This window comes from Gopherus flavomarginatus, chromosome 1 (genome assembly GCF_025201925.1).
Source record: "Gopherus flavomarginatus isolate rGopFla2 chromosome 1, rGopFla2.mat.asm, whole genome shotgun sequence".
Taxonomy (NCBI): Eukaryota; Metazoa; Chordata; order Testudines; family Testudinidae; genus Gopherus; species Gopherus flavomarginatus.
The window spans coordinates 101816947-101843004 of record NC_066617.1 but is presented as its reverse complement, the minus strand read 5'-3'; the positions used below and the strand labels follow the sequence as shown (position 1 = coordinate 101843004).

Below are 26058 nucleotides of genomic sequence, written 5' to 3'. Positions count from 1 at the left end.
CTCGTGTATGAGAACATCTGAATTAATACAAATTAAGGCCTCAATTCTGCAACCACTTTAACGGGACTACTCAGGCTCAGCTGAGGAAAGTTATGTACATGCTTTATTCCTGCTAGAATTCTGTGCCACTGCGCAATACAGAGTTTGCACAGAATTAATGTTCTTCACAGAATCACACAGAATTTTGATTTCCATCAAAATGCTTCTTTTTTCCAGTTTTTCCTCATCTGACCCTAGTGTCGCCATCCTCCCTCTTATATTTAGGGATCCATCAAATTTGCAGCCGTCAAAGTTGTGCCACAGACTGTAAAACCTGGTTTCCCCCAAGAAACCTGGTCTCCAATTGCCCAGCTCTGAAGACAGAGTGGAGAGTGGCAGCTGCTGGCCAGGTGCCCAGCTCTGATGGTAACGCCGCCACCAGCAGCAGTACAGAAGTAAGGGTGGTATTTCCTGAATCTTTTTCGTTGTCTGACAGGTATTTTGAAATAAATTACCAAAATAATTGAAACTGGCATGATTATATTGTGTTGTTTTGACAAATAAAATGTGCAGTATTTTAAAATATTGCGTGCAGAATTTTAATTTTTTTGTCACAGAATTCCCCTAGGAGTAATGCTTAAATGTCTTCAGCGCAAGGATTAGCTCTATGAGTTTGAATAATGTAGTACAGTGAGACCCCTGATCTCTAGACATTATCATAATACAAATAAATAGTAATGTGCTTGGATTAGAGTAGAACCTAAAAGCGAAGAGGTGACTAACACAGTTCTGGTCTGTAAGTGCAGGTGCATCCAGCATGTCTTTATAGGACATAGCCTCTTTAAGCCCAAGGGTTGCTGGGAATTGTAGTCTCTGGACAGAGCACATGATCAAGTAGGCCTCTGAGCAAGTATGATCACGTGACTGCCTTCTGGCAGCTATATAAAGGAAAGCTAAAGCAGACTACTTAGAGAAAATGAGGGTGGAGGTAAGAATTAGAGAAAATTCCTATATAGGGCTCTGGTAGGAGAGCTGGGGTGGGTATGCTTTTCCTGCTAGGACAAATGTTTTGAGTAGGAGGTGACTAGTATCATGCTCTCTCATGCAGAGGTTTTGAATGTGAAACTTGGTCAAGTGCTTGTAGCTTTCTAAGGAGGGGAATGAAGCCCAGCTCTATTATGAGGGAGAGGGATAGCTCAGTGGTTTGAGCATTAGCCTACTAAACAGAGGGTTGTGAGTTCAATCCTTGAGGGGGGGGGTCACTAAGGGATCTGGAGCAAAAATCAGTACTTGGCCCTGCTAGTGAAGGCAGAGGACTGGATTCAATGACCTTTTGAGGTCCCTTCCAGTTACAGACTTCAGTTCTAGGAGATAGATATAGCTCCAATTACTATTTCATTATTATGCACCAGTATTGATGGAATCCTGGAAGAGCTGTGTGTGGGACTGCCTCTCTGCTGTGATTAGAACCATTTTTAAGTAGTGTTAGTTTCTGATCAACATCCTAAGGCAGTGTTAATGTAGCAGGAGCCCTGCCTGGCCAGCAACTAATCTGCATTGCACACAGGAACAACTGTGTGGACACTCACCTGCCTCAAAAGAGGGATGAGAGGTGGGTGGAGGCCATGTCCTAGCAGTCTTGAGTTTGGAGAAAAGGAGAGAGATAACAGCAAACAAAGCTGAAGTGGTGCATGTACACTGGGGGGTGAACCAGAAGAGGGGTGTGTTTGTGTGAGAGAGAGAGAGAGAGATACGCACACTAGGTTATGGACCAAAACCTGAGAGTGGGAGCAGAGTGTACACTAAAGAATGAACCAGGTAATTGGGGGGGTGGGGAAGCAGTGTGTGTACACTAGGTGATGGACCAGGAGCTGTTGGGGACAGGGTGTGTATACACTAGTTAATGGACTAGGAGATATAAGAAGTGCATGTACACTAGGTCAGTGGTTCTCAGCCAGGGGTCCACCAAGCAACTTGCTGTGGCCCAGGGCAGAAAGCTGAAGCCCCACTGCATGGGGCTGAAGCCTGGGATTCCGAGCCCTGCCACCCGAAGCTGAAGCAACTAAGCTTCACAGAGCCCACTGCAGGGTGGGGCCCAGGCAATTGCCCTGCTTGCTACCTCCCACTGCTGGCCCTGCCTTTTATATGCAAAAAAAAAAAACTGTTATAGTGCAGCTGGGCTGTGAAGTTTTTATAGCATGGGGGTGGGGGCTCAGAAAGAAAAAGGTTGAGAGCCCCCCATGTCAAGATGATGAACCAGGAGCTGGTGGGGGGGTGTAAGTACCCCAGGTGATCAGGGGCGGCTCTAGACATTTCACCGCCCCAAGCACGGCAGCATGCCGTGGGGGGGCGCTCTGCTGGTCGCCGGTCCCACGGCTCCGGTGGACCTCCCGCAGGCGTGCCTGCAGAGAGTCCACTGGAGCCACGGGACCAGTGGACCCTCCGCAGGCATGCCACCAAAGGCACCCTGCCTGCTGCCCTCCCAGCGACCAGCAGAGCACCCCCCGCGGCATGCCGCCCCAAGCACGCGCTTGGGGTGCTGGGGCTTAGAGCCGCCCCTGCAGGAGATGCACCAGCCCTGGGCAGGAGCTGGGGTGTGTGTGAGAGAGAGAGAGGGGTGGGTGCACTGGATAAAGAACCAGGAGCTGGGGGAGGGGTGCAGGTAAACCAGCTGACGCACCAGCCCGGGGCGGGGTGTGCACAAGATGAGGCCCCAGCTGCGCTCCGCCCTGCCATACTGGGCCCGCGGATTCTAGTAGCGGGCCTGGCGATCGATCGATCGGCTCGGCGTTCTGCTACAGGCCGAGTGCCCTGTCTGCCTCTTGCGTTGGAGGCGCTCGGCGCTCGGCTGGCTCCCCCTGGGCGTCGGGCTTGCGTCTCTTTTCCCATTCCAAGATGGCGGGCGTAGGCACCGGTGGAGGCGAGGCGGGAAGCGGCGGACCAGAGTGAAGCCTCCGCGGAGCCCCCTCTCCTTGAGCGGGGCCGCCACGCGGCAGGCAGCTCCCGCCTCCGGCCTGGGCCGCCGCCGCGGGGGACCCCGGGGCCTGCTGTAGGGGCAGAGTCGCGGGCTGGAGCGAGGCTGGAGCCCGCCGGGGTGAGAGGAGACGCGGGCAAGGGGCGGTGAAGCGGCCGGGCTGGTTCAAATCAAGGAGGCGGGAAAGCGAGGGGGCGCGCGAAGCTCCGGAAGGGAGGGCAGTGCGCATGCGCAGTGGGCGCCGCTCGGGCCGCGCTGGGGGCAGGTGCGAAGGTTGCCGGCAGGGCGCGCCCTGGGTAACTGTTGCCCCACGGAACTGCAGGGGGCGCTGCTGGGCTGCTGCGGTGGCAGCGCTGGGTCTATGCACCCGGCCACTGGCACAGTGCTAATGGCAATAATCCTGCAGGGCGGTCAGCGCCCTGCGCCCTGGAGCAGCCATCGCTGCTGTGCCAGCCGCAGGGGCGCAGCGCACAGAGCTGCCCAGGAAGGGAGAGAAGGCGCTGGGCTCCGCCGAGGGCAGGGTGCTGTCCTGGAGGCTTCTGTTGTCCTTTTTGTTCCTTGCACCTTTTTCCTTCGCTCCCGTGGGCCGTTGTGAATTCATTGTGTTGTCTGAGTGAGGGCCTGATGCTGCAGCTGTTAGGTGCATAAGAGGTCCTGAGTCGCACAGGTGGGCTTCAGTTGGACTCTTCACAGGAGAGCGATTTGGAGAATAGGGACCCAAGGCCCCCATCCTGCTAACACACCTTCAGCACTACGTGTGTGTGTCCCATCGAAGTCCAAAGGACTGCTTGTACATAAAGTTAAGCACATGCTTTGCAGGCTCAAGGGCTTAGTTTGTGAGCCCTTCTGGGCAGGGACCTTGTCTTCTAACCTCTACTGTTGTCTCTTCCTTTCCCTAATTTTTTTTTAATGGGACTAATGAGGTATGCACATAACCATACACGAATCTGTTTCTTCTTGGTGTTACCCTCATCTTCCCATCACACCCCACGCCACCATCTCTGTTGTCTCTTGATGAGAGCTGTATCTATGTTAGGTGCTGATCCTATAAAAATTTACGGTCAAGTATGGTGCCTGCTATCGTGAGTGGTTCCATTGAAGTCAATGGAACAGATCACAGAAATAAACATTGTTCCTTGTAGTGTTTGCAAGATGTCGCCCTTAACATTGTAAGCTCATTGTGGGGGAAGGGATCTGTCTTATTTTTATTTTTCTGTAAAGGGCTGTGCTGTGGTGTTAAATAAATTCTGTGTGTGAAATGCCAAAAACATAGCAGTAGGGATATACTCACCACCTGACCAGGATGGTGATAGTGACTATGAAATGCTCAGGGAGATTAGAGAGGCTATTAAAATAAAAAGCTCAATGGGGGATTTCAACCGTGTCCATATTAACTGAGTGCATGTCACCTCAGGATGGGATGCAGAGATAAAGCTTCTTGACACCTTAAAGGATGCTTCTTGGAGCAGCTAGTCCTGGAACCCACAAGAGAAGAGGCAGTTCTTGATTTAGGCCTAAGTGAAGCACAGAATCTAGTCCAAGAGGTGAATATAACTGGACGGCTTGGTAATAGTGACAATAATATAATTAAATGTAACATTGCTGTGGTTGGGAAAACAGCACAGCAACCCAGCACTAGCATTTAATTTCAGAAAGGGGGACTGCACAAAAAAAGAGGACGTGAGTGAAACAAATTAAAAGGTACAGCGCAAGAAGTGAAATCCCTGCAAGCTACATGGAAACTTTTTAAAGACATCATAATAGAAGCTCAACTTAAATGTATACCCTACATTAAAAAACATAGTAAGAGAACCAAAAAAAGTGGCACCCTGGCTAAACAACAAAGTAGAAGAAGCAGTGAGAGGCAAAAATACTTCCTTTAAAAAGTGGAAGTTAAATCCTAGTGAGGATAATAGAAAGGAGCATAAACTCTGGCCTATGAAGTGTAAAAATATAATTAAGAAAGCCAAAAAAGAATTTGAAGACCAGCTAGCCAAAGACAAAAATAACAGCAACAATTTTTTTTTAAGTACATCAGAAGCAGGAAGCCTGCTAAACCATTGGGGCTGCTGGGCAATCAAGATGCTAAAGGAGCACTCAGGGACGATAAGGCTATTGCAGAGAAACAAAATTAATTCTTTCCATCGGTCTTCACAGCTGAGGATGTGAAGGAGATTCCCAAACCTGAGCCATTCTTTTTAGGTGACAAATCTGAGGAACTGTCTCTGAGTGAGGTGTCATCAGAGGAGGTTTTGGAACAAATTGATACACTAAACAGTAAAAAGTCACTAGGACCAGATGGCATTCACTCAATAGTTCTAAAGGAACTCAAATGTGAAATTGCAGAACTACTAACTGTAGTCTGTAACCTATCATTTAAATCAGCTTCTATACCAAATGACTGGAGGATAGCTAATGTGATGTCAGTTTTTAAAAAGGGCTCCAGAGGCAATCCCAACAATTACAGGCCGGTAATAAGACAAAAAAATCATATTGCCTCTATATAAATCCATGGTACGCCCACATCTCGAATACTGCTTGCAGATCTGGTCACCCCCCTCTCAAAAAAGATATATTAGAATTGGAAAAGGTACACAAAAGGGCAACAAAAATTATTCGGGGTATGGAACAGCTTCCATATGAGGAAAGATTAATAAGACTGGAACTATTCAGCTTGGAAATGATGATTAAGGGGGGGGTATGACTGAGGTCTATAAAATCATGACCAGTGTGGAGAAAGTAAATAAGGATATGTTATTTATTCCTCATAACACACAAACTAGGGGTCACCAAATGAAATGAATAGGCAGCAGTTTTAAAACAAACAAAAGGAAGTATTTCTTCACACAGTGCACAGTCAACCTGTGGAACTCTTTGCCAGAGGATGTTTTGAAGCCCAAGACTATAACGGGGTTCAAGAAAGAACTAGATAAATTTGTGGAGGATAGTTCCATCAATGGCTGTTAGCCAGGATGGGCAGGGATGGTGTCCCTAGCCTCTGTTTGCTAGAAGCTGGGAATGAGCAACAAGGAAAGGATCACTTGATGATTACCTGTTTTATTCATTCCCTCTGAGGCACCTGGCATTGGTCACCTTTGGAAGACAGGACACTGGGCTAGGTGGACCTTTGGTCTGACCCAGTAGGACCATTCTTAAGTTCTTATGCCATGTCTGCCAATGGCATTGTATACATTTTTGTAATACTCGGTTGTTTTTTTAAATTTCTGAGGTGGATGATTTTCCTAAAATATTAAAATGAATGCAGACTAACCTCTACCCCATGCGAATTGTGGCAAAAATGTTTCCTACTTAGTGGGGGTGGTAGTGGTGGGTGTAGAGGGGTGGTGGGTTTTGGGGGTTTTTTTGTTTTTGTTGTTTTTTTTAAGAAACCAGTAAAGCATGAATACATACATATTTATATTATAGCGTTAACCAATTGTTTCTAAAGCCTGTAGGTATATGGAGAGCTTTACAAAACACACACACAAAACAAGTTCCCTACCCCAAAGAGTTTAAACTCTTAATGCCAGCATGGTGTCATGTTTGTGTCTCAGCCAGTCAGAAAACCGGCTGCTTGGTCTTTTATTCACAGATGGGGGGGAAAAAAGGTAACTTCAGCCAGGTGAGAACTGGATAATCCCTGGAAGGATTACTTGGTTTTAAAAGTTGCACTTCTGCCAAGAAGCTGGTCTCTGACTGAAGAACACAAGTTATTTTCTGTGAGATAATCTGAATCCAGCTATTCCACAATGACAAAAGGTGCAGCCTCTTACCTGCACAAGAATCCCTAAGCTAGAATGACTCAGTCAGGAGAGACATGGAACTTCCTGAGCTACCAGAGGCTGGGAGTGCTGCAGAATGCCTAGGAAAAGGGAGTGCTTTTTTCCTTCTTCTTCCTCTCCCATCTCCCAAATTGGCCATCAGAATTGCTAAAGTAGCAAGGTGGGGGACTGCAAGAATTTCAGAAAAGATTCACACCTCTGCCCCAAAATCTCAAATTAATATAGTAGATCTAAGATCATTGGACATTGCACAGCCTGGTATCCAGCTGGGGTCTTCTCTCTCTCCACCCCAAATTCTTCATCCAAGATTCAGGGGTTTAGCATTTGTCTCTAAAGACCCCACTCTGCAACAATGCTGACAAGAAAGGATCGTAACACCAACTTTGTTTTTAATTGTTTGTGTCAACATGGAAGCTAAAACAAGCCATTTGATCACTCATTTTACATTTTATAGAAATAAATGACATGATGTTACCAATTTGAGGTTTCACGAGGAAGAGGAGATCCTTGTTATCTCCCTGTAAAATCAAGCAACCCCCTCCAAACTTTTAATATGTGAATCAGCCAAAGCAAAGTACCCTGAAGTTTGATCTTTCTCTACCAGTCCTCCCATCCCTAAGTGTGAGCATGAGCAGACAAGGAGGCACACTTCCTTGCTTTCCCTTTGCCACTTTCTTCCTGTGAGTCTCCATTCAGTTCCCAATGGGAAGTTCCCTTTTCTCCATTATGATTCCACTTTATGGGAGGGTTATTCTCATTCTCTGTTTCTTAGACCTTGTCCTGTAGACGGGAACGGGGGAAGGAGCCCAGACGTGGCAACACATTCTCAGGCTCCTGCAGGACCGCCATGGCTTATGATGACTCCAAGAAAAAAGAAGGTATGACTGCTTCATAATCTGAGAGGGTGTTCAAAAAGGGTACCCTCTACAGCCCCTGCAAGCCCGTGGAGTTGAGAGAGTGGGAAAGGAAGCCGGTCTCCTGCATGGCAGTACAGAATGCGAAGACTTAGGGCATCAGGCTGGGTTTCTGCAGCATTCCAAGTCTCTCGTGGTGTCAGGAAGTGAGATACTGGGACTAGAAAATGGGTTTCACAGGTGGCGTTTCAGACTGCTAACACCTTCATTACTGAACTCTGCCCTTGCAGCATTTATTGTCCCTGTCAACTCCATAGAACAGGAATGGGAATAGAATTTAAATCTTCTTCACAACAACATAGTAATCTCTAGACCCTGGTTTTAGTCTCAGCAGCATCCCCAGCTCCTGTCTCTGGGGAGAAAGAAACCAAGACTAGGAATTGAACCTTGATCTCTTGTAGGGTACTGTACGGCACTGAGCCTTTTCCCTGCAGTTGGGGAAGCAGCACACTAATTTCTAGACCCCAATATTCTTTTTTTGTTTTTTGTACATCAGTCTGCTTCGACTTTGACCTCTCTGATTGTGTTGCATTTTATGCGGAATGAATTTACTTCCATTGTTCCTTAATTGGGTATCTCAATCCTTCCCTTTCTCACCACACTCACAAATGCTAGAGTGCTTAGAGGGTGACCGAAGCATTGACGACGTGGGGCTGGCAGCAGGTAGAACCCAGCGAGAGAAAAAACGCTCTTACAAGGATCTGCTGCGGGAAGAGGAGGAAATAGCAGCTCAGGTCAGAAAAACCTCAAAGAAAAGGTTGAAGGTGAGAAATGCACTTAAAACTGCGGTTCTCAAACTTTAGCAACCTGAGGACCCCCATTTTGATTAAAAAAAAATTTGCAGACCCCTCTCAACCCTCATTTTGCCCTGGACCTCACCCCCACTCCACTCCTGCCCCTCCTCTTCCCTGTCTCTGCCCCCTCCCCCGAGCGCGTCCCATCCCTGCTCCTCCCCCTCCCTCCCAGCGCCACCTGCACACTGGGGAACAATTGTTCCCCGGCATGCAGGAGGCGCTGGGAGGGAGAGGGAGAAGTTGATCAGCAGGGCCTGTGGAACCCAATTTGAGAAATGCTGACTTAAAATCATCTGGCGGGATTGGGGTGGGTGAATTTGCTGTTTTCCTTTTGTAAAAATGGCCAATGACAGACTATGGAAAGCAGAGGAAGTGCTTCACATCACTCATTGGAACATACAGTCCTTCAAAAAGTGGTATTGATTAATTCTGAGAGGTAGTCAGGCCCAGTTATTATCTGTGATTTGTGGCCTCAGCATGGATGAGTGGGGAGATCCTCCCCCAGCCCTCAGAGGCATGGGAGAGCAGGAATTGTAAACTTTCATATAAAAAAAAAATTCTAGATCTTATGGTTACATAGATAATCTACAGAATAGGAACAGTATATAAAGTGATGCACTGTTGTACTCCTGATTCTTCAGGCAGCCTGAAATGGTAGCGCTGAAAGGTGTGAACTGCCCTAGTCATCACCTAGAGGTGTTAATACTGAAACCTGATAGTAACCACTTTGAGCTGAAATTTCTGCTGTCTTTTGCCAGTCCATAGCTGACTAGTTTAAGATTGGGAAGGTTAAGTGCTTTGCAAGTGTGGAAAAAATTGTTTTCCACTTTTTTTTTTATTATTTTCCACTACTCAAATGGAATTCCCAAATTTCATTTTCAAACTTCAGAATGGTCAGTACACAGAATGTATTTTAGTGGTGAGCAACCTGCGGCCCTTCCCGCAGCTCCCATTGGCCTGGAACGGCGAACCACGGCCACTGGGAGCTGCAGGCAGCCATGCCTGTGGATGGTCAATGTAAACAAACTGTCTCTTGGCCCACCAGTGGATTACCCTGATGGGCCATAGGTTGCCCACCACTGATGTATTTAGTGACATGAGTGGTTTCCAGAATTATCTGTGTCAAGAGCCAGTATGAATTTGTTTTTGTTTCCTTTTCTTCTCTGATTCCAGGACAGCGACCTCTTCTTCTTGGGGACAGAATCTCATAAGAAGAAGAGGAAGCATTCCTCTGATGAGTTCTTCTACGGAGGTGAGGATAGGAAGCATTCGGGATTGATGCTATGGGGCAGGAAGGCTGATCTAGGGCGCTACTAAATTTACTGTCTATTTTGGTCAATTTCAGTGTCATAGGATTTTAAAAAATTGTAAATTTCATTGTTGCAGATATTTAAATCTGAAATTTCACAGTGTTGTAACTGTAGAGGTACTGACCCAAAGGGAAACGGGGGGAGGGGGGCTCTGCTGACAGTGGTGCTGCCTTCAGAGCTGGGTGGCTGGAGAGCAGCAGCTGCTGACTGGGAGCAGAGGGGAGACTGAGAGGGCTAACTATGGCCTGGGGGCTCCGGGGGAGCTGAAGTGAGGGGGTTGGGGGCTAATGCAATGGGGGGTGGTCTGTATTGATGGTAGGCTCTGAGCAGACGGGTGAGTGCTGGGAAGGTGAACTGAGTACGGTGTTATAAGGGTAAGAGGACTGAAGTGATGAGGTGTTGATGGGTACTGGAGGACAGGATTAATTGCTGGGCAGGAGACGAGCAGATGTGGGGATGAGAGTTCCTGCAGCAAGGGCCAAAATCCCCTTATCCAGTACATGTGGGAGAGTGGGCAACACTGATTGTCACATGAACACACCCTATGGATGGGCAGGAGTGCAGAAATCAAGAGACTGACCTAAAAACTCAGTATAATCTTTTTTTTTTTTTTAAATCTCGTGATTTAGGGGCCAGTCTCATGATTTTTGGAGGTCCGACTCATGATTTTTGATCTCTCGAAGTTGGCAATACTGCACATCTCTCTATGTGGCATTTGTGCTTGTTTTTTCTCTCTGAAAGATCAAGCTATGGATTTTCTTAGATCGTAAGCTCTTTGGGACGGGGCTTTCTTTTTGTTCTGGTTATGCAGTGTCTAGCACAATGGGGTCCTGGTCCTGGACTGTGCTTTTTGGTGCTACCATAGTACAATAATAAATAATAACAATACTAATAATACTCAAGATAATACTGGCTCCTCTGAATTTTCAGTCACAGTATATTCATGTCATGGATGGTCAAACCAGGCTCTCTGAGTTTAATATGAACACAGAATTATCCTAAAGTTCATACTCGTAACTAACCAGAAGCCCACAGCTTCTGTTTCTCTGTAGCCTTGTTTCTTGTAACCAGCCTAGTGCCAGTCTTCTTTTGCAACAAGATTCAGAGGACTTCTCTAAGCCAGAAAAGTGACTATTTAGCCGTGAGCACCAGGAATATTGGGGGACTCTGAACCCCTCTTCTTCAAGGCGGCATAGAAGGAGATATGTCACATACAGTCTCGCCTCAGTTTGATTTATTTTGGTCTTTTTCAGACCTTTCACCTTTGGAGTTGCAATCAAAGAAGAAGAAAAAAGCAGTCTCAAGCCCAACCTCTTCTGACACAGCCATGGATCTTCTTAAGGCTATCACCTCACCTCTTGCCACGGGCTCCAAACCCTCAAAAAAGACATCTGAAAAATCATCCTTCTCTTCCTTTGCTGCCACTGGCTATTCAGAGAGCAAGAAGGAGCACCATAAGAAGAAACTGAGTGGTAGCAGTGGAGAGCTGTCACTGGATGATGGCAGCTTCCACAAATCCAAAAAGATGAAGCCACTCTATGTAAACACAGAGACACTGACCCTGCGTGAGCCTGATGGCTTGAAGATGAAGCTCATCCTTTCACCTAAAGAGAAGGGGGGCAGCACAGTAGACGAGGAGTCATCCCCATACTCTTCACCACCAATAGCAGCAAAAAAATCCTCCAAGAAATCAGGGCGAGATGAACAAGGCTCTTTCCTCCTGGGTCATGAGCTTCAAAGCTTCCTGAAATCAGCTCGGAAGAAGCACAAGCCACTGCCAGACTCACATCCACCACCAGTCGCCGAGGGGTTTGGCCCTGACACCTCCCTGTTCTCAGAAGGTCATGGGAGTGAATATGACCTTTCAAGTATGGAGCCAGCCTTGGAATCAGGTTCATCATCTGGTGGGGAGCTGGAGGCCGGAGAGCTGGTGATAGATGACTCCTACCGGGAGATCAAGAAGAAGAAGAAGTCAAAGAAAAGCAAGAAAAAAAAGGACAAGGAGAAACACAAGGAGAGGAAGCACTCCAAGTCTAAGAAGAGTTCTGGACTCTCTGCCTCTGTAGCAGTAGCAGAAGTTATGGTGACACCACCGCCACCCCCTCCACCCAGCACTCCATTTGTCCTTCCTGTGCCTCCCCCCACACCTCCTGTTTTCCACATAGATGGACAAAGTGAGAAGAAAAAGAAAAAAGAAGAGAAGGAGAAGGAAAAAGCTGAGAAAGCAGAAAAGGATAAAGAAAAGGTAAAGAACAGTAGCAGATAAATAGGTAGCAGATATTGTGATGCCCAAGAGTCTGTGACATTGGGTAATACTGGATAAGACGCCCTGTATTTTGGCCACAGAACCATTGCCATTGTTTCAGAAGCTGAGCTTTTGTTTAAAAAAAAAATATTTCTAGCTCTCATTCTTATGAAAATAATTTTCAAAATGTGAATCAAGTAAAAACTGAAACAGTAAGTCTTAGAGGCACGAATCATCCTGTCCATGTCTAATGATTGTTAACCCTGAAACCTAAAGAAGAAAAATTAAGTATCAACATTAATTGTTTCACTGTTGAAACATTTTTGCGGAACATCAGTTATCGTGCAATATACACAACCATGCTTCAGGGCATAAACCATCCTCTAACTTTATCTAAAAGGAGAAGTAAGAAACTTCTTTTAACTAGTTATATCATAATTGCCCATTTTGCGATTTCTCACACCTTTTTCTGAAGCATCTGATTCTGCTACTCTCAGGCAGGCTACTGGACCAGAGTGGCCATTGATTTGGTAAAATATGGCAAGGGAAAACAACTCTGTGCTGAAGTTGAAGTATTTGTTCATTATCTCCTAAATGAAAGGGAAAAAAAGCTATTAATCTTGTAGAGGGACCACATTCCCAGTTCCATCCTATGCTGAGAATCTAGAACATCAGGTGTCCATGGCTAATTTATAAAACTGCAAGTGGGGAAAACTTTTGACACAGTATGTGTGGTGTGGCCGTAATTAGAGCAATGTCATCTTGCATTATATAGATGGGAAATATGACAGACTGGACATAGAGTGAGCTGGATTGTGTCAGGAATTAAGCAGGAATAACCGAAGTGAATCAGCCCATAACCACCCTTACTCTGTAAAATAGGCTGTAAGATTACATGCAGGATTTCTCTGAGCAGAGATTGGCAACTGCCTCTGCCACCACAGTTGATGTACTGCTAGTGTCTTACTCCCATAGAAATCTTAGGACTGGAATAAGAGGGAACTATTTGTCAGGACTGAGTTGAATTGAAAGATCTATATGATGTCCTAGGCGTCATTTACACCACGAGCTTGGGGTGTACTTGGCGCAGTTCAGCTGTGCCTCCGCTGCTGCTATCTGTGCTACCAAGGCCATGCTACTATTTATACTCACACTAACCCAATGATGGCTAGCGCAAGTATGTGTACTCTAGCAGGGGAATTGCACCCCTCACTCATGTGGTAGACATTGCTCTAGGAATGGAATAAGAAGTGGTGCTGCATGTCAAAATTGAGGTGTATCAGCAGAACTGGATGTTGATCCTGAACCAGAATAGCAGGGGTTGCCTCAGGTCAGGAATGAAATATGTTGGCAGAGATCTTGCAGGAGTAACACAGATTATCCTTAAATTTAAATAGGTCTCAGTATAATTAAAAATCTTGCATGTTTTCTTTTCTCCTTGTGGTTAGCCAAAGAAGAAGAACATGTCTGCCTACCAAGTGTTCTGTAAGGAATATCGAGTGACCATTGTGGCTGAGCATCCAGGGATAGGTAAGAGAATAACCTAGCTTCTTCTGTTCATATACAGCTGTCACTGGGACAGTCCAGTCAGATTGGTTACCAGGGCGAATCCTTGTTTTGTCCCAACATCCACTATTGGTGCTGGAGTGCAAAGAGTCTGCCAGGATGCTTTAAATAAGAGGCAGCAAAGTGGAAAGGAGAGGCTCCCATGATCTAATATTATGGTGTTTCAATCCAACTGTGAATTTGGATAACTTCCTTTTACTGTGAAACTGTTTCCGATAGTATGTTGTGCAGCCTCACATATACACATGTTCCTCAGTGCAGGTGCATGTGCCCATCATCCCCCTGTTCCTTTTAGGTTGAGACTATAGGAAATCGTCTCCAAGCATGGGTAGTTCAAGAGCGGTACAGGCTCTTCACTAACAGCATATGCATGGGCCGGTTTCCTGAACTTTCAGTATTTATACAAACTTTCCACTGTCTTCTCTTGGTTGATTTTTATATTTGATTTTCTTATTAACCTTTCCCCTTTTATTATTACCTCCCCTTTTCTGCCTAGATTTTGGAGAGTTGAGCAAAAAACTGGCAGAAGTGTGGAAGCAGCTGCCTGAAAAGGATAAACTGGTACGTATGCCCATGGATATATTTTTTGTAGAATAAATTATCTAAATTATCTGCCTGGATCCTCTCATGCTGCCAGCATTGCTTTTGCAGTGTAGGGCCCCTGGGTGTTACAGTATGGCAAATAAATGTGCAATCCCCTGCAATAAGTGAATTGGGTGCTCTCAGCCCCATAGTAACAAAAATGTCTGGTTTCTGCTTGTAAGAATTGCATAGCCAGTCAACTATCCATGAAGTCACCCCATCTCCCAAATTATTTGCCTAATGGTTTGTTTCCTGCTTTTCTTTCTGTGTAGGTTTGGAAGCAGAAAGCTCAATATCTGCAGCATAAGCAGAATAAAGCAGAGGCCACAACAGTGAAGAGGAAGGCATCCTCATCAGAGGGTGCCCCAAAAGTGAAAGGTAATAGCCACACCCAGTTTATTCAAGTCTTTGGGGAAAAGGGAGAGTATTACGTGTGCATTAGGGAATAGAGAGAGCACCTTCTGCTCTTTCCCTCCTCCTTCCCCATGAGTTTGGTGGCTGATTATTCTCTTCCTAAAAAATGATCCCTCTAGAGGACTGAGGAATGGTGTTAGTAGGTTAGTAGGTTTCAAAGGAGCATCCTGTTGAGCCATAAGCTATAAAGATGGTACCATTCATACAGCACATTGATGATGGATTATATAAAGCAAGAAGGAACAGGAGAGAAGTTTGGGTGTGTGCTAGAGGCTGGAGTTAGCAAAAACAAAGGGTATGGTTAGTTTAGCAACTGTTTAATGAGAGAATCTCCGACCACTTCTATATTAATATTAGTTATTAATACAGTGTCAAGAAGTGGGGTTGGTGCTTTGCCTAAGTATGAGAGAGACCCCAACCCCAAAGAGCTTACAATCCAAACAGACTTGTCGGTAAAGAAGTAAGAAAGAGGACATAAGTTTTTTTTTTGTTTTTTTTACCCATCTGTTTTAAGCTTCCCCCACAGGTATGCTTTCACCTCATAAGAAGTCCCCCTCCAGCACTGTGGTGTTATCCTCCTCACCAGCCAAAGCCCCTGATACAGATCCCATTGATGTAGCTGCACATCTGCAGTTGCTGGGTGAATCTCTGAGCCTCATTGGACACCGGCTGCAAGAGACAGAGGTGTGTACAGAGCCAGTACCAAATCAGGGAATCTCACGTGTAATCCCAACATAGCATGTGTGTAACGTGGACTCCAAACTGCATTGGGTTTAATGGGTAATAGTATAGGCTCACTCCCACTGTTCTGCGCGCTGCATGCTTTATCACCAATAAAACAAAACATTTGAACTGCTTTTCCCCAGTGTCCCAGCTGGGATTTTTGTACAGGGGGATAGCTCCTGCCATTGTAAAGTTGAAAAGCTCTTCCTTCACAGTAGGATGTGGAAAAGTAATTCCCCACTCCAAAAATTATGTTACCTTAGGGCAAACCTAGCTACAGTCTTAGCGTCTTGAACCCAGAGAGGCAATATTCTTCACTATGCTTCCTATTTCTGGGTTCGGGTTCGGATTTAAATAAGTATTATTGCAATAGATGATTATTTTTTAAATCATAAAAATTGTGAACCTAATAAGACGTACTTACTCCAGTACTCTGCCTTTGTTTTCTGTTGTTTCCCGCCCTTTTCCTGTATTTGTACATTGCCTATTGAGATCCTGTTGTAAACTCTTTTTGGATCAGTGATATATGTGTATGAAGTATCTCACATGGCTTTGTTATGATACAAACAATAGATAGAGAAGTGGGTTTGGTGGATAAGCCCAAGAGAGAACTTGTGGTATCTTTGAGAGAATATATTTTTATGGTGATGGAATTGCAGTCTCCACTACTTATACCCATTCAATTCCTTTCTCCTTCCTTACTTCCAGGGGATGGTGGCTGTATCAGGAAGTTTGTCAGTACTTCTAGATTCTATTATCTGTGCCCTGGGCCCTTTAGCATGCCTGACCACACAACTACCTGAGCTGAATGGCTGCCCTAAGCAAGTTCTGGTGAGTTCCTTGTGGTTCTTATTTCAGTTCTAGACCTATTAGTCTCCACAGAAAGAGAGCAGGAGTCCTGACTAGCGTGTCTGTGACATTGATGAGCCTCTACTGCTACACAGATGGATAAATAGTTCTGCTCATGTACTGTTACTGTGGGAAGGATTTATGTGTGGGGAATTCACTGATAATATCTGCTGTAGGATATTGTGCACTAGATTTTCAGTGAAAGATGTTAACCGTTCAACTTAACCTTTATTCCATTTATTGCAGTAGTTGCAGCTCTTGTTTCTCAGTGACTGAAACAGTAAATCTGGAGCAAAGAAAACAACTGTGTGCATGCCAGACATCTTAATAAGCTCCAAGTTTGCATAAGAATTAAAAGGCCCTCCCCAGCTGGTGTGTATACACACATTCAGTTTTTCTGTAATTGTGTAAACATCATTCTAATAACCTGCAATTAACTCTTAAGACCAGGATTCCCTATGTGGGTGGTGGCCACCTCAAAAGATGTCAGTAAACTCCTCCAGGCAAGGGAGGCATGTGGTCTGTTACTTACAGCTGTTGGGTTCACAGCTACATATTCTCTCCTTCATTCCTAAACAACCCTTCATAGTGAGCCCTCATTTGGCAGTGGGCATCTTGCAGCACCAGTGTAGTACGGTGGCAAACTCAAAGTGACAACATGAAAGCAGAGAGAAGGATAGAAGTCACAGCACCAAGCAGGGAAGAAGACCAAGGCAGAGAAAAAGAGAGAGAGGGCAAAAACTGGAATCAAAAGGAGAAAACATACCTAGTAAAGTACACAGAAAACACTAGATGAAAAGCAAATCTGACAAGGAAGAGGAAAGCAAATATTTGGGAAGAAAATGGGAGATAAGGCAAATGTTTCAGGGCATGTTGTGAATGATCTTGGTTGCGGGGGTGGCCCAAACACTGATTCATCACAGGAAGGGGTCTCTAACAAAAAAAATAAATAAAAAGATGTGGCAGCTTCTGCTGTAAACTCCCACAGTGGCCATGGGCACATTCCCTAGTATGTCAGCCAGGTGCTGCCAGCTCAAGCTATGGCTATGTAACCGTTGGACAATGTAGCCTACACTTCAGTCTCTCCCTTTTGCCAAAAGCATTCTGAGCACTGGCACTCCCTCGCCGCATCATCGATAGGCCTGCAAACTGGAACCTCTTTTTATTTCTGTTAAGAACTAGGGAGTTGTCGGTAGGTTAAGGCACTAATCTTTCACTTCTGGAGATGTGAGCTCAGACCTGATCACAAGTGCAATTAGTTGAGTAGTTCCAGGCTAGTTTCCTAGCTAGACAGTTGTTCACATCAGTAAACTTGCTTTCCTCACAGTAAGCTATAGTTGGCAGGGCTTGTGTGTCGTGTAAGGTGCTGTTTGTCTCTTCAGTCAGTAGGTGGCACTGCTAAATCATAGAACTGATCAAGAGACTGCCAAGATTCCAGTTCCTCCTCCTTCAAGCATTAAGAGGAGTGTGTATCAAAGATATTGCTACCTGAAATTTATCAGCCAAACTTTTTCAGCAAAGGATGCAGATATGGCAACACTAAAGCATTCTGCAAATTTATTGAATTATTCTTTTTTTAAAAAAAAATCAGAAGGCGGCAAAATGTTTCATTTTAACATTTTCAAAACTAAATGCTTTGATTTTTCAATTTGAAATTACTTTTTTCCAAATATCCTTCAATGTTATATTTTAGAAAAATCCCAAACATTAAAAAATGATTGACATTGAAATGAAGCATTTTGTTTTGGATTGAATGAAGTATTTTGTTTGACTGAAAGTGAAATTTTTTCAATTTGCTGAAAATTCCGAAAAAGCTTGTTTTGGGTCCATCTCAAATGAGTTTCTTTTCAATTTTTTTTTCTGGAATTGCCAAAGAGCTGAAAAATCCATTATTCGCACAGCTCTAGTCTGAGGCTTCTTTTGGATAGCCAGCCACACCTCTGGGATTACTGGTGTGCTGCAGTCATAGACACTACAGGTGGAGTCCCAGGAACCTGTTTGCTGAGATACTGGGGACCATAACAATGTCCTTTAGGCTGCCAACAGAAAATCCAGGAGCCCAGACAAACTTTCTTTCACTCTTACCTCACTTCAGAAAAATTTTCCTGTTTTCACACTTCCACATTACAAATTCTAGCAGTTTTTCATGAGTTTGTGTATGCAGGGCATTTCTCCTGGATTCCCCTGTTACTTCCATCACCCTGGGTTGGGTCCTTCCTCACTGAGCTTCCCTCAGGTGAATGTGGGCTGGGTATGAATTGATTGCTTCTCAATTCATCTATACTGCTATTAGCACTGGCCAGGTGGGATGAGGAAGCACTATAAGGCACTATGAATGTTTCCCTTACCTCCAGGTGCCCCCACTGTGCTCTCAGTGCCTGAGACTATCTTTCAGCTAGGTCTCCTTGTATTTCCAAAATGCTGAAGGTTAGCTAACAGTACTGGTAACTTCCAAGAGAATGGGGGTGATCCCACCCTGTAGAAAGTTGTCTGATAAGATGGATATCTCCACATCCCACAGCTCTGTTACACTGAAGCACGGTTTCTGTAGTATTTAGGATCATAACGGATTCTTTTTAAAAACTTTAAATGTTCTCTTTCCAGTCAAACACACTAGACAACATCGCCTACATCATGCCTGGACTCTGACAAGAAAGGACCCTGGGATGTACCTGCATCCACGTTACTGACTTGTGTACATAGACACTATACCGGCACTCTCTAAGGGCTCCGTGTGTAGGGTTTTAAAGTTTTATATTTGTATAGTATACACATAGGATTGTAACTATTTCACTTTTATTAATTTTATGAAAAGTTGTGACGTAAGCTGAGCGAATCCTTTCCTGTTGGTGGGAGAGACCTACTCAGTGTATTCTCCAGTCAGAACGTTTTTTCACGGTTGAGTCATAAAACTTTTGATATATCAGCCTTAAATTCAAAGAAGCCTTTTTGGGGAATTGGCCTGAGCACAGACTGTCTGTTGATGGACAGGTGCACAGGCTTGTTTGTTTTGGACCAAGCAATAGTGCTGGACTCATCACCAGCCCTGTTTCTAACTTCTATTGAAATGCACTGCTTTGGGGGAGGACTGGATCGCTGAGGGAAGATAAAGGCTTTGACCTCTAGGTCATTTCTTCCAACCCCCAGATCATTAGTGTTACTGTCTGCTGACTGGCTGGTAGCTTATGTTAAAATAGTTGTGGAGATGGTGAAGAATCTGTACTCTTCTAGTGGACTTGCACCTACATCATCATCATCATCACTAGATGCCAACCTCAGAAGAGGGCCAAAGATTGAATGGACTGAGGAGAATGAACCACCCTCTTAATTTCTCCAGATCAGGGCTGTCCCACCCTGGTGGGAAGGAGAGGGCAATATGTAGGAGAAACTTGCACTGCCTCTGCCCATCTGTACCTGTTTTGTGGGTAGAGGACTTTGTTTCTTAGAGCGTTGATCCCATCATCCCTTTCACCAGCAGTATTGAAAAAGATTTATGGAACCCTCCTGGTGCTGCTGGATTATCTAGAGACAGTGCTTGTTAGATTTTATTTAACAGTTGTTAAAGATTGAAGAGGTTCTTGCTGAGCAGAACATGGGTTGAGTGGACAGATCCCACCTGAGCTCCTTCTCCAAAGTGAGCTGCAGGAAAGCATTTGATTCTCATGTAGGTATGCGTGTGTATGCGTGGTGTATTTAATTTTTACCAATATCTGTAATAGATTTTAATTTATCCTGTATATTTCTGTATATATATATATGTGTGTATGTGTGTGTATATATATATATAAAATTTAAAAACAAAAAAGCCTTCCTTCCACCAATCGTGTGTGGAAAATATGAATCAGCTGTGCTCACCCCCCACCCTACAGGAATTAGCTGCTACTGTTGTAGCCTGCATAGAATCTGCAAGAGGGAATAGCGACAACAGGGTGGTAAGCCCTTGTGAAGAACAGTGTGTCCAGGGACATTGGGTGGAAGCTGAAATGGAGACCTGTTTATTCTGGGCCCAGCCTTCCCATTCCTTATTTATAGGTTTTAAAGTAGCAGAAGAAGGGCGCCTCTGTTTTGAATTCTGGATTCTCTTTTCCATGGCAGCTGGAAGTGAGCTGTACCTCAATATGGTTGAGCTCTAAATCTGTCATGATTAAGCAAATCCTCAGATGTGTAGAAGGAAGCTTCCACCTAATCTCTCTACGGTGTATTCCCCTGCTGCACATACATGGTAAATGTTGTCTTGCAGGGCTTCCTCTCTTCCCAGTTCAGTGCTGCTTTGTTGGTCAGTCAGTAGGGCTGGGTTGGTGGGTGAAACAGAAGGCTCTTATAGAGCATATAGAAGATTTGAGCCCAGGCCTCAGACCTAGGTATACACCTCTCAAAAATATGTGGCTAATACCAAGCAGGATTTGAGGGAGGGGGGGGTGGGCAGAGAGATCACAGTGGGCTTCTGGACCCTCACCAAAGCCTCTATTCTAAGAAATGGCATAAAACACTTGCCTGTGTTTCCAAATCTCCACAATGGAGAGCGCTGTAGTGAATGATATATACAGGCAAGTCTCATCTTACGCGGGGGTTCCGTTCCACGGTTAGTGCATAAAGCGAAAACCGCATATAGTCAAAATTACATTGAATTGAATGGCGGGCGGAATCGCCCACACTACAGAAACAGTATTTAAATTGTTGTTTTTCTCTTTTGTTTTTGCCGACTGCGTAAAGCTGAAATTGCGCATGTTAAATACGCGTAAGATGCGACAGGCCTGTACTCAGATCTCTATCTAAGGAACGGAAGGGGATCAATCAGCTATAGCTTTGCCACCTGTATAACAATAAACTCTTGAAGAGTTTAAAAACCAACCACACACGCAAACCCTAATGTATTGTTTTTTTATTTAAAATTTGTAAACATTTGTATAATCTGTATCTTGTGGTATTTGGTACTAGAGGGAAAACTTTGGATTGAGACCTAGCAGTTTTTATATTTTTGTTATTTTTCTTGCCATTTGGTCCAGACTGCATTACAGTTGTATAAAGAAACTTTTTTGTACTGTACTTACATATAATTTTTTTAACATTTGGTGTTTGTGTCATTATTTTGTATTTAGAACGTACTCTGCATCTTTTCCCCAACAATGCTGGCTACTAGTGTTTAGTACAGGGGTCGGCAACCTACGGCACTTGGCACACGAGCCGATTTTGCTGGCACGCAGCTGCCAGCTGGGGTCCTGGCCGCTAGCCACGCTCAGTCCGCTGAGTGAACAGAACCCCAGACTGGCAGGAGGCTGAGCGGGCCTGGCGGCCAGGACCCCAGACTGGCAGCAGGCATGTCCCCGCAGCTCCTCCCACCACGCTCGCGTTCTGCTGCTCCTGGAAGTGTGAGCTGCCACTGCCCCCCCCACCAGAGCTCCCCCCTCCCGCTGCCTCAGCAGGCTATGCGCGCAGCAGCCCGGCAGCGTGTTTTGCCTCCACGTGGAGCCAGTGTCTGACCGGCATGGGCATGGTAAGGGGAGTCCCAGGGGGCAGTCAGGGAGCAGGGAGAGGGTTGGATGGGTCAGGAGTTCTGGGGATCCTGTCAGGGGGCAGGGAGTGGTTAGATGGGGCGTGGGAGTCCCAGGGGTCTGTCTAGGGGTGGGGATGTGGATAAGGGTTGGGACAGTCGGGGGTCCCAGGAGAGGGCACTTAGGGGACAAGGAGCAGGGTGGGGGAGGTTGGGGGTTCTGACGGGCAGTCGGGGTGGGAAGTGGGAGGGAGTAAATGGGGGCGGGGCTAAGGCAAGGCTCTCCCCTCTTTTTTGATTGTTGAAATATGGTAACCCTAGGCAAGGAGGGATCCGGGGGGCACATGGGGGCTGGCGCCCACATACATCCACTGCAGCCTGCAGGAGCCACCGGAGGGGGTGCGGGCCATAGACTAGGTGGGGGGGCACGGCTTATCCCCTTAGCAGCATGGTGCCCTGCACCACACTGGCTCCTCCATGGCTGGGGCTTGCTGCTGCTACAAGCGGGTCGCTCTGGCTCTCTAGTGCCTCTGGAAGGCAGCTCCCTGCTGAGCTGCTGCAGTGGCCCAAGCCTGGCAAAGCCAGTGAGTGGACTCGGGGCGGGGGCCACCGGAGTGGGGTAGGGAGGGGAGGGCTTGCAGGGGGGCTGTGCACTCCGGGGGAGTTTAGAGGGTGGAGAGGGGGAACCTGGTCTGGGGAGTACCTCTGGGCAGGCTCGTCCCTGTGGTCTATAAAGACTCAGTGGGATTTGCCCCTCAATGAACCGATGTGTGGGGTGGGAGCGCAAGGTGGAAGTTTCGCCTAGGGTGCAAAATATCCTTGCACTGACCCTTCCCCGGGGGTGCATGCACCCCACGTTAAGAACCACTGCACTAAACTGGTAAGATCTGCATTTTAATTTAATTTTAAATGAAGCTTCTTAAACATTTTTAAAAACTTGTTTACTTTACATTTATAGACTTACAGAGAGAGACCTAAAAACGTTAAAATGTATTACCGGCATATGAAACCTTAAATTAGAGTGAATAAATGAAGACTCGGCACACCACGTCTGAAAGGTTGCTGAGCCCTGGTTTGGTATTACTAAATAGTGCATAGTAGTCTGTTTTATTAGCCTCTCCTGTTCTAGGGGCAGTGTGTTCCAACACCTCCTTTCTAACAGCACAATCTGCTTCATACATCTTTTGAAGATTACTGATAATTTAGAACCCTACTCCATACTTCTTAGAGGCATCAATGAGAGACATGCCTGAGAGCTGTCATCTAGCATTGCAAAGGTCCCACTATTGAGCCATGTTCCTGGCCCTGTGATCTTCTCTGCAGCTCAATTCATGTGTTGCACGCAAAATAGTACTGGTGGTTCAAGATCAGTATGGTAAACCACTAGTTACAGGAATAGTAGGATCTTTAAAAATTCTGTTTTCAGGAGTTGAGAAATTCATGAGCCAGTTGCAGCCTCAGAACTTGTGTGTTGAGATGTCTCAACCCATGGTGATGTTGCAGAATATGACACTTCACCACCCCAAATTGTATTTTGTATTTCAAAACGTTGATGAGATGAATTTTAAAGTACATAACCCCCTACCCTCACACATTTCAACATTCCAGGAAAACCACATTAAGAGAACTATTTAATATGTTGGTGGAAAAAGACTTACGTACTGAAGGTGGTTGTCAGTTCTTCCTACCATCATGCATAAAACAGAAACAAACAGTAAAACTAAAAGATGAAACACTTAGAACTATTCTGCATATGTTAAGTGCTGCAGGCTACATTCTAGCCCACCGCTTGCACTCACAACACGGCAAATGTAAACTTGAGAGCTGGGGTTGGCTAGTTTAAAAGACCTCTCATGTAGAGACAGGGGTCCTAAACTCCCCAGCACAACTCCCATAGCAAAAGAAGCAGTTCCGTCCGTCACTCTTCAGCAGCCTTCTCCCATGTCACCAGAGCCCACAGAAGTAATAAACCTGGTTTGATTCAGAGGCGGTAGAACCCAAACTACTAGGTCTGTTTTAAAAATAGATATGATACATACACAGGGTGCTATCATGAGTTCATAATGTGCATAGATTAATAAATCAGTACATTCAGGCTTTTGGAGGAACAGCCTATGTTAAAACAATAAATTGTATTTGATAACTGTCCAAAAAGGTTTTTTGATTCTGAGCCATTTTATGGATGGATTTGGTCCAAAAATACTTACTGATGACTTTCAAGTGGTTCCCTTGTATGGAATAATTACTAGAGAGACATATTCTTTAGTATCCAGTACCCTCGTTTTCAGGGATAACAAATGAGGTTGGTATTTTGATTAGTAAACCTACTAAAGTCTTATTTTTTGGTTGAGTACCACCAGTGTGCTGGACTCAGTAGGAAGACTAGGCCCTCTTGCCTGAAATGTTCCATTTTAGGGTCATTAGGGTGAATCAATTCCTGTTACGGAATTCACACCCTTTTCCCTTCTTCCCACACTGATATTCCCAGAGGCAAAATCAGCCTTAGATCTGTGTATCCACACAAATTGCACTGGTTTAATTTAAATCAGTTCGGTTAAACTGGTGCAGCTTTTGTATGTGAACTCCCTTGTATAGGTTTCAACTGGTTATGTTGGTTTAGCGTGCATTTGTAAATTTATTGATAAGCCAAAATGCTATACACCAGGTTTAATCTGATAGAGTCCACACACAAAGTTGCACCAGTTTCATTGACTCAGTATAAAATTAGATCTGCAGATAAACCAGTGTAATTTTTATGTAGATCAGGCCTTTGTGTGATTGTGGAGTCACTGAAGTCCCCAAACTTATGAAAGTAAACACAATTTGAAAATATTTAACTGTACCACTTAAAAACTTTTCCTGAAAGCCTTTAGTTGTAGGTTGGTGCAGGGGTAATAGGCCAGCCATGAATTTAATAGGCAATTTACTTTTGCCGGATCCTGAATTCTTTGGGGGCATTGTAATGTGATAACATGACCTTGGGTTCATTGTTGCCCCATGTTATGCCTTATCTGGAAAACGAGCAAGAGCCCTTGCCTGGCTGCAGTAACATGGGGGAGAGAGTAAGTGTATCCCTTGCATAGGAGACTGTTGCTTAGTTTAATCCATAGACAACACAGAGATGGGGACAGATGCCTAGTCTACTCCTTTGGATGTAGGGAGAATGGAGGAGTGAGGTTTTTGTGGGTGGGGGTGAAGGATCAGATCTGGGGGATAGATGGCACTCTGGTCTGAGGAAGGACAGGTCTTGTGGGTTGGTCAGTAGAAGGACTGGGGCAGATAAGGGGGGGGTCAGAGGGACAAGTGGGGGGCTGGGACATGGGAGGGGGAAGGAGCAGGGCTTGTAAGCATTTTTGCTATTTTATTAATTTTTTGTTGCAATTTTTGAAAGCGTTTATTGATGCATTAGCTGTTTTTTTAAGCTTTGCAGAAATATTTATAACTGCTTTTTTGAGCTTAGTCACCCCCAACCCAGGAATGAGTGCACGGACAAAAGAGTGGAACGTTGTTTGTTTGACAATTAAGGGATTGGGGCACTGACTATAAATTAGTTAGGTATACCAGGTGGTTTAATTTTTTTAATATTTTGGTGAATAATTTAGTTTTATATGCATTTTTTTATGGACCTGTCAGGATTTGATATGTGGGAGCCCACACTTCCCTAACCGGTTTAAATGCTTGGAAGCAGCACTGTGAATGTTTACACTTTTATTTAGAAAGTGTTTAAATATGTTTTTATGACTACAGATTAGATGGTATTTTTGATGTGTTTGTAAGGGCAGTGGGCCAAGTTTGGTGCTTAAGATTATTTTGAATGGCCATTAACTGGTTATTTAGGAAATTCTGAATTTTTAAATATACTAGATTTTATTGCATGCCTTCCCAGCTTTAGTGATATTTAATATTTTTTTGGTGTAGTATTATATTATATTTTTGTTAATTATTTTTGATATTTTTAAAAGGCATTAACATTAATAGCTTAGGAGGGGGTATATTACAGGGTAATGGGGGAGATGGCAGGGGCAACAAGGTGCCTTTGGTACCTGTTATTTAAAATTTAATTAGGGAGATCAATACATGCTGAAGGATTTATTTAGAACACAAGCCACAGCCTGTAGAATAAACCCCAAAATTTAATTAATATTATATTTTTAAGCATGAGTCCCACAATTTTTTTTTTTGCTAGTGTATATATAATTTTTTGTTTTTTTATTAGGATTAGTTTTTAATTTTTTTTTAGTTAGGAATTTTTGGACTTTGGCAATTTCAGTGGAGTGCTGTTTTTTTTTTTTGAAACAGTTGTGATTTAGCATTTTATAGAGGAGAGGTTATTAGCACGTTACTTTGTAATGGTTTTGATTTTTTAAAAAAAATTTAAAGGCACAGTAGGTTTGTTAGTGGACAAGGGAGAGGTTACTAGCATTTTTTTTTTTTT

At 44.7% G+C, this 26058-nt stretch overlaps 1 protein-coding gene across 5 annotated transcripts; it reads left to right on the top strand.

The window, feature by feature from the left end:
* Positions 1 to 929: 929 nt before the first annotated feature.
* HMGXB4 (HMG-box containing 4) lies at positions 930 to 21203 on the top strand. Of its 5 annotated transcripts, none has more exons than XM_050926525.1 (11): positions 930 to 967; positions 7508 to 7613; positions 8265 to 8413; positions 9617 to 9695; positions 11007 to 11998; positions 13447 to 13528; positions 14061 to 14125; positions 14419 to 14524; positions 15087 to 15244; positions 15992 to 16114; positions 18737 to 21203. In XM_050926525.1, the coding sequence occupies exons 1-11, from the start codon at positions 956 to 958 to the stop codon at positions 18779 to 18781; spliced, it is 1917 nt and encodes a 638-aa protein (XP_050782482.1). In that variant the 5' UTR covers positions 930 to 955; the 3' UTR covers positions 18782 to 21203. The 5 variants fall into 5 exon arrangements, with proteins under 5 accessions (XP_050782482.1, XP_050782489.1, XP_050782473.1 ...); XM_050926532.1 differs by having other exon boundaries at positions 932 to 967; positions 8265 to 8383; positions 15075 to 15244; XM_050926516.1 differs by having other exon boundaries at positions 932 to 967; positions 15075 to 15244.
* The last annotated feature ends 4855 nt before the right edge of the window (positions 21204 to 26058 follow it).

Coding starts and splice junctions, on each gene's coding strand:
- HMGXB4 (XM_050926516.1), top strand. Junction 7,614..8,264: donor TGACTCCAAGAAAAAAGAAG/GTATGACTGCTT, acceptor CACAAATGCTAG/AGTGCTTAGAGGGTGACCGA. Junction 16,115..18,736: donor GCTGCCCTAAGCAAGTTCTG/GTGAGTTCCTTG, acceptor TTCTCTTTCCAG/TCAAACACACTAGACAACAT.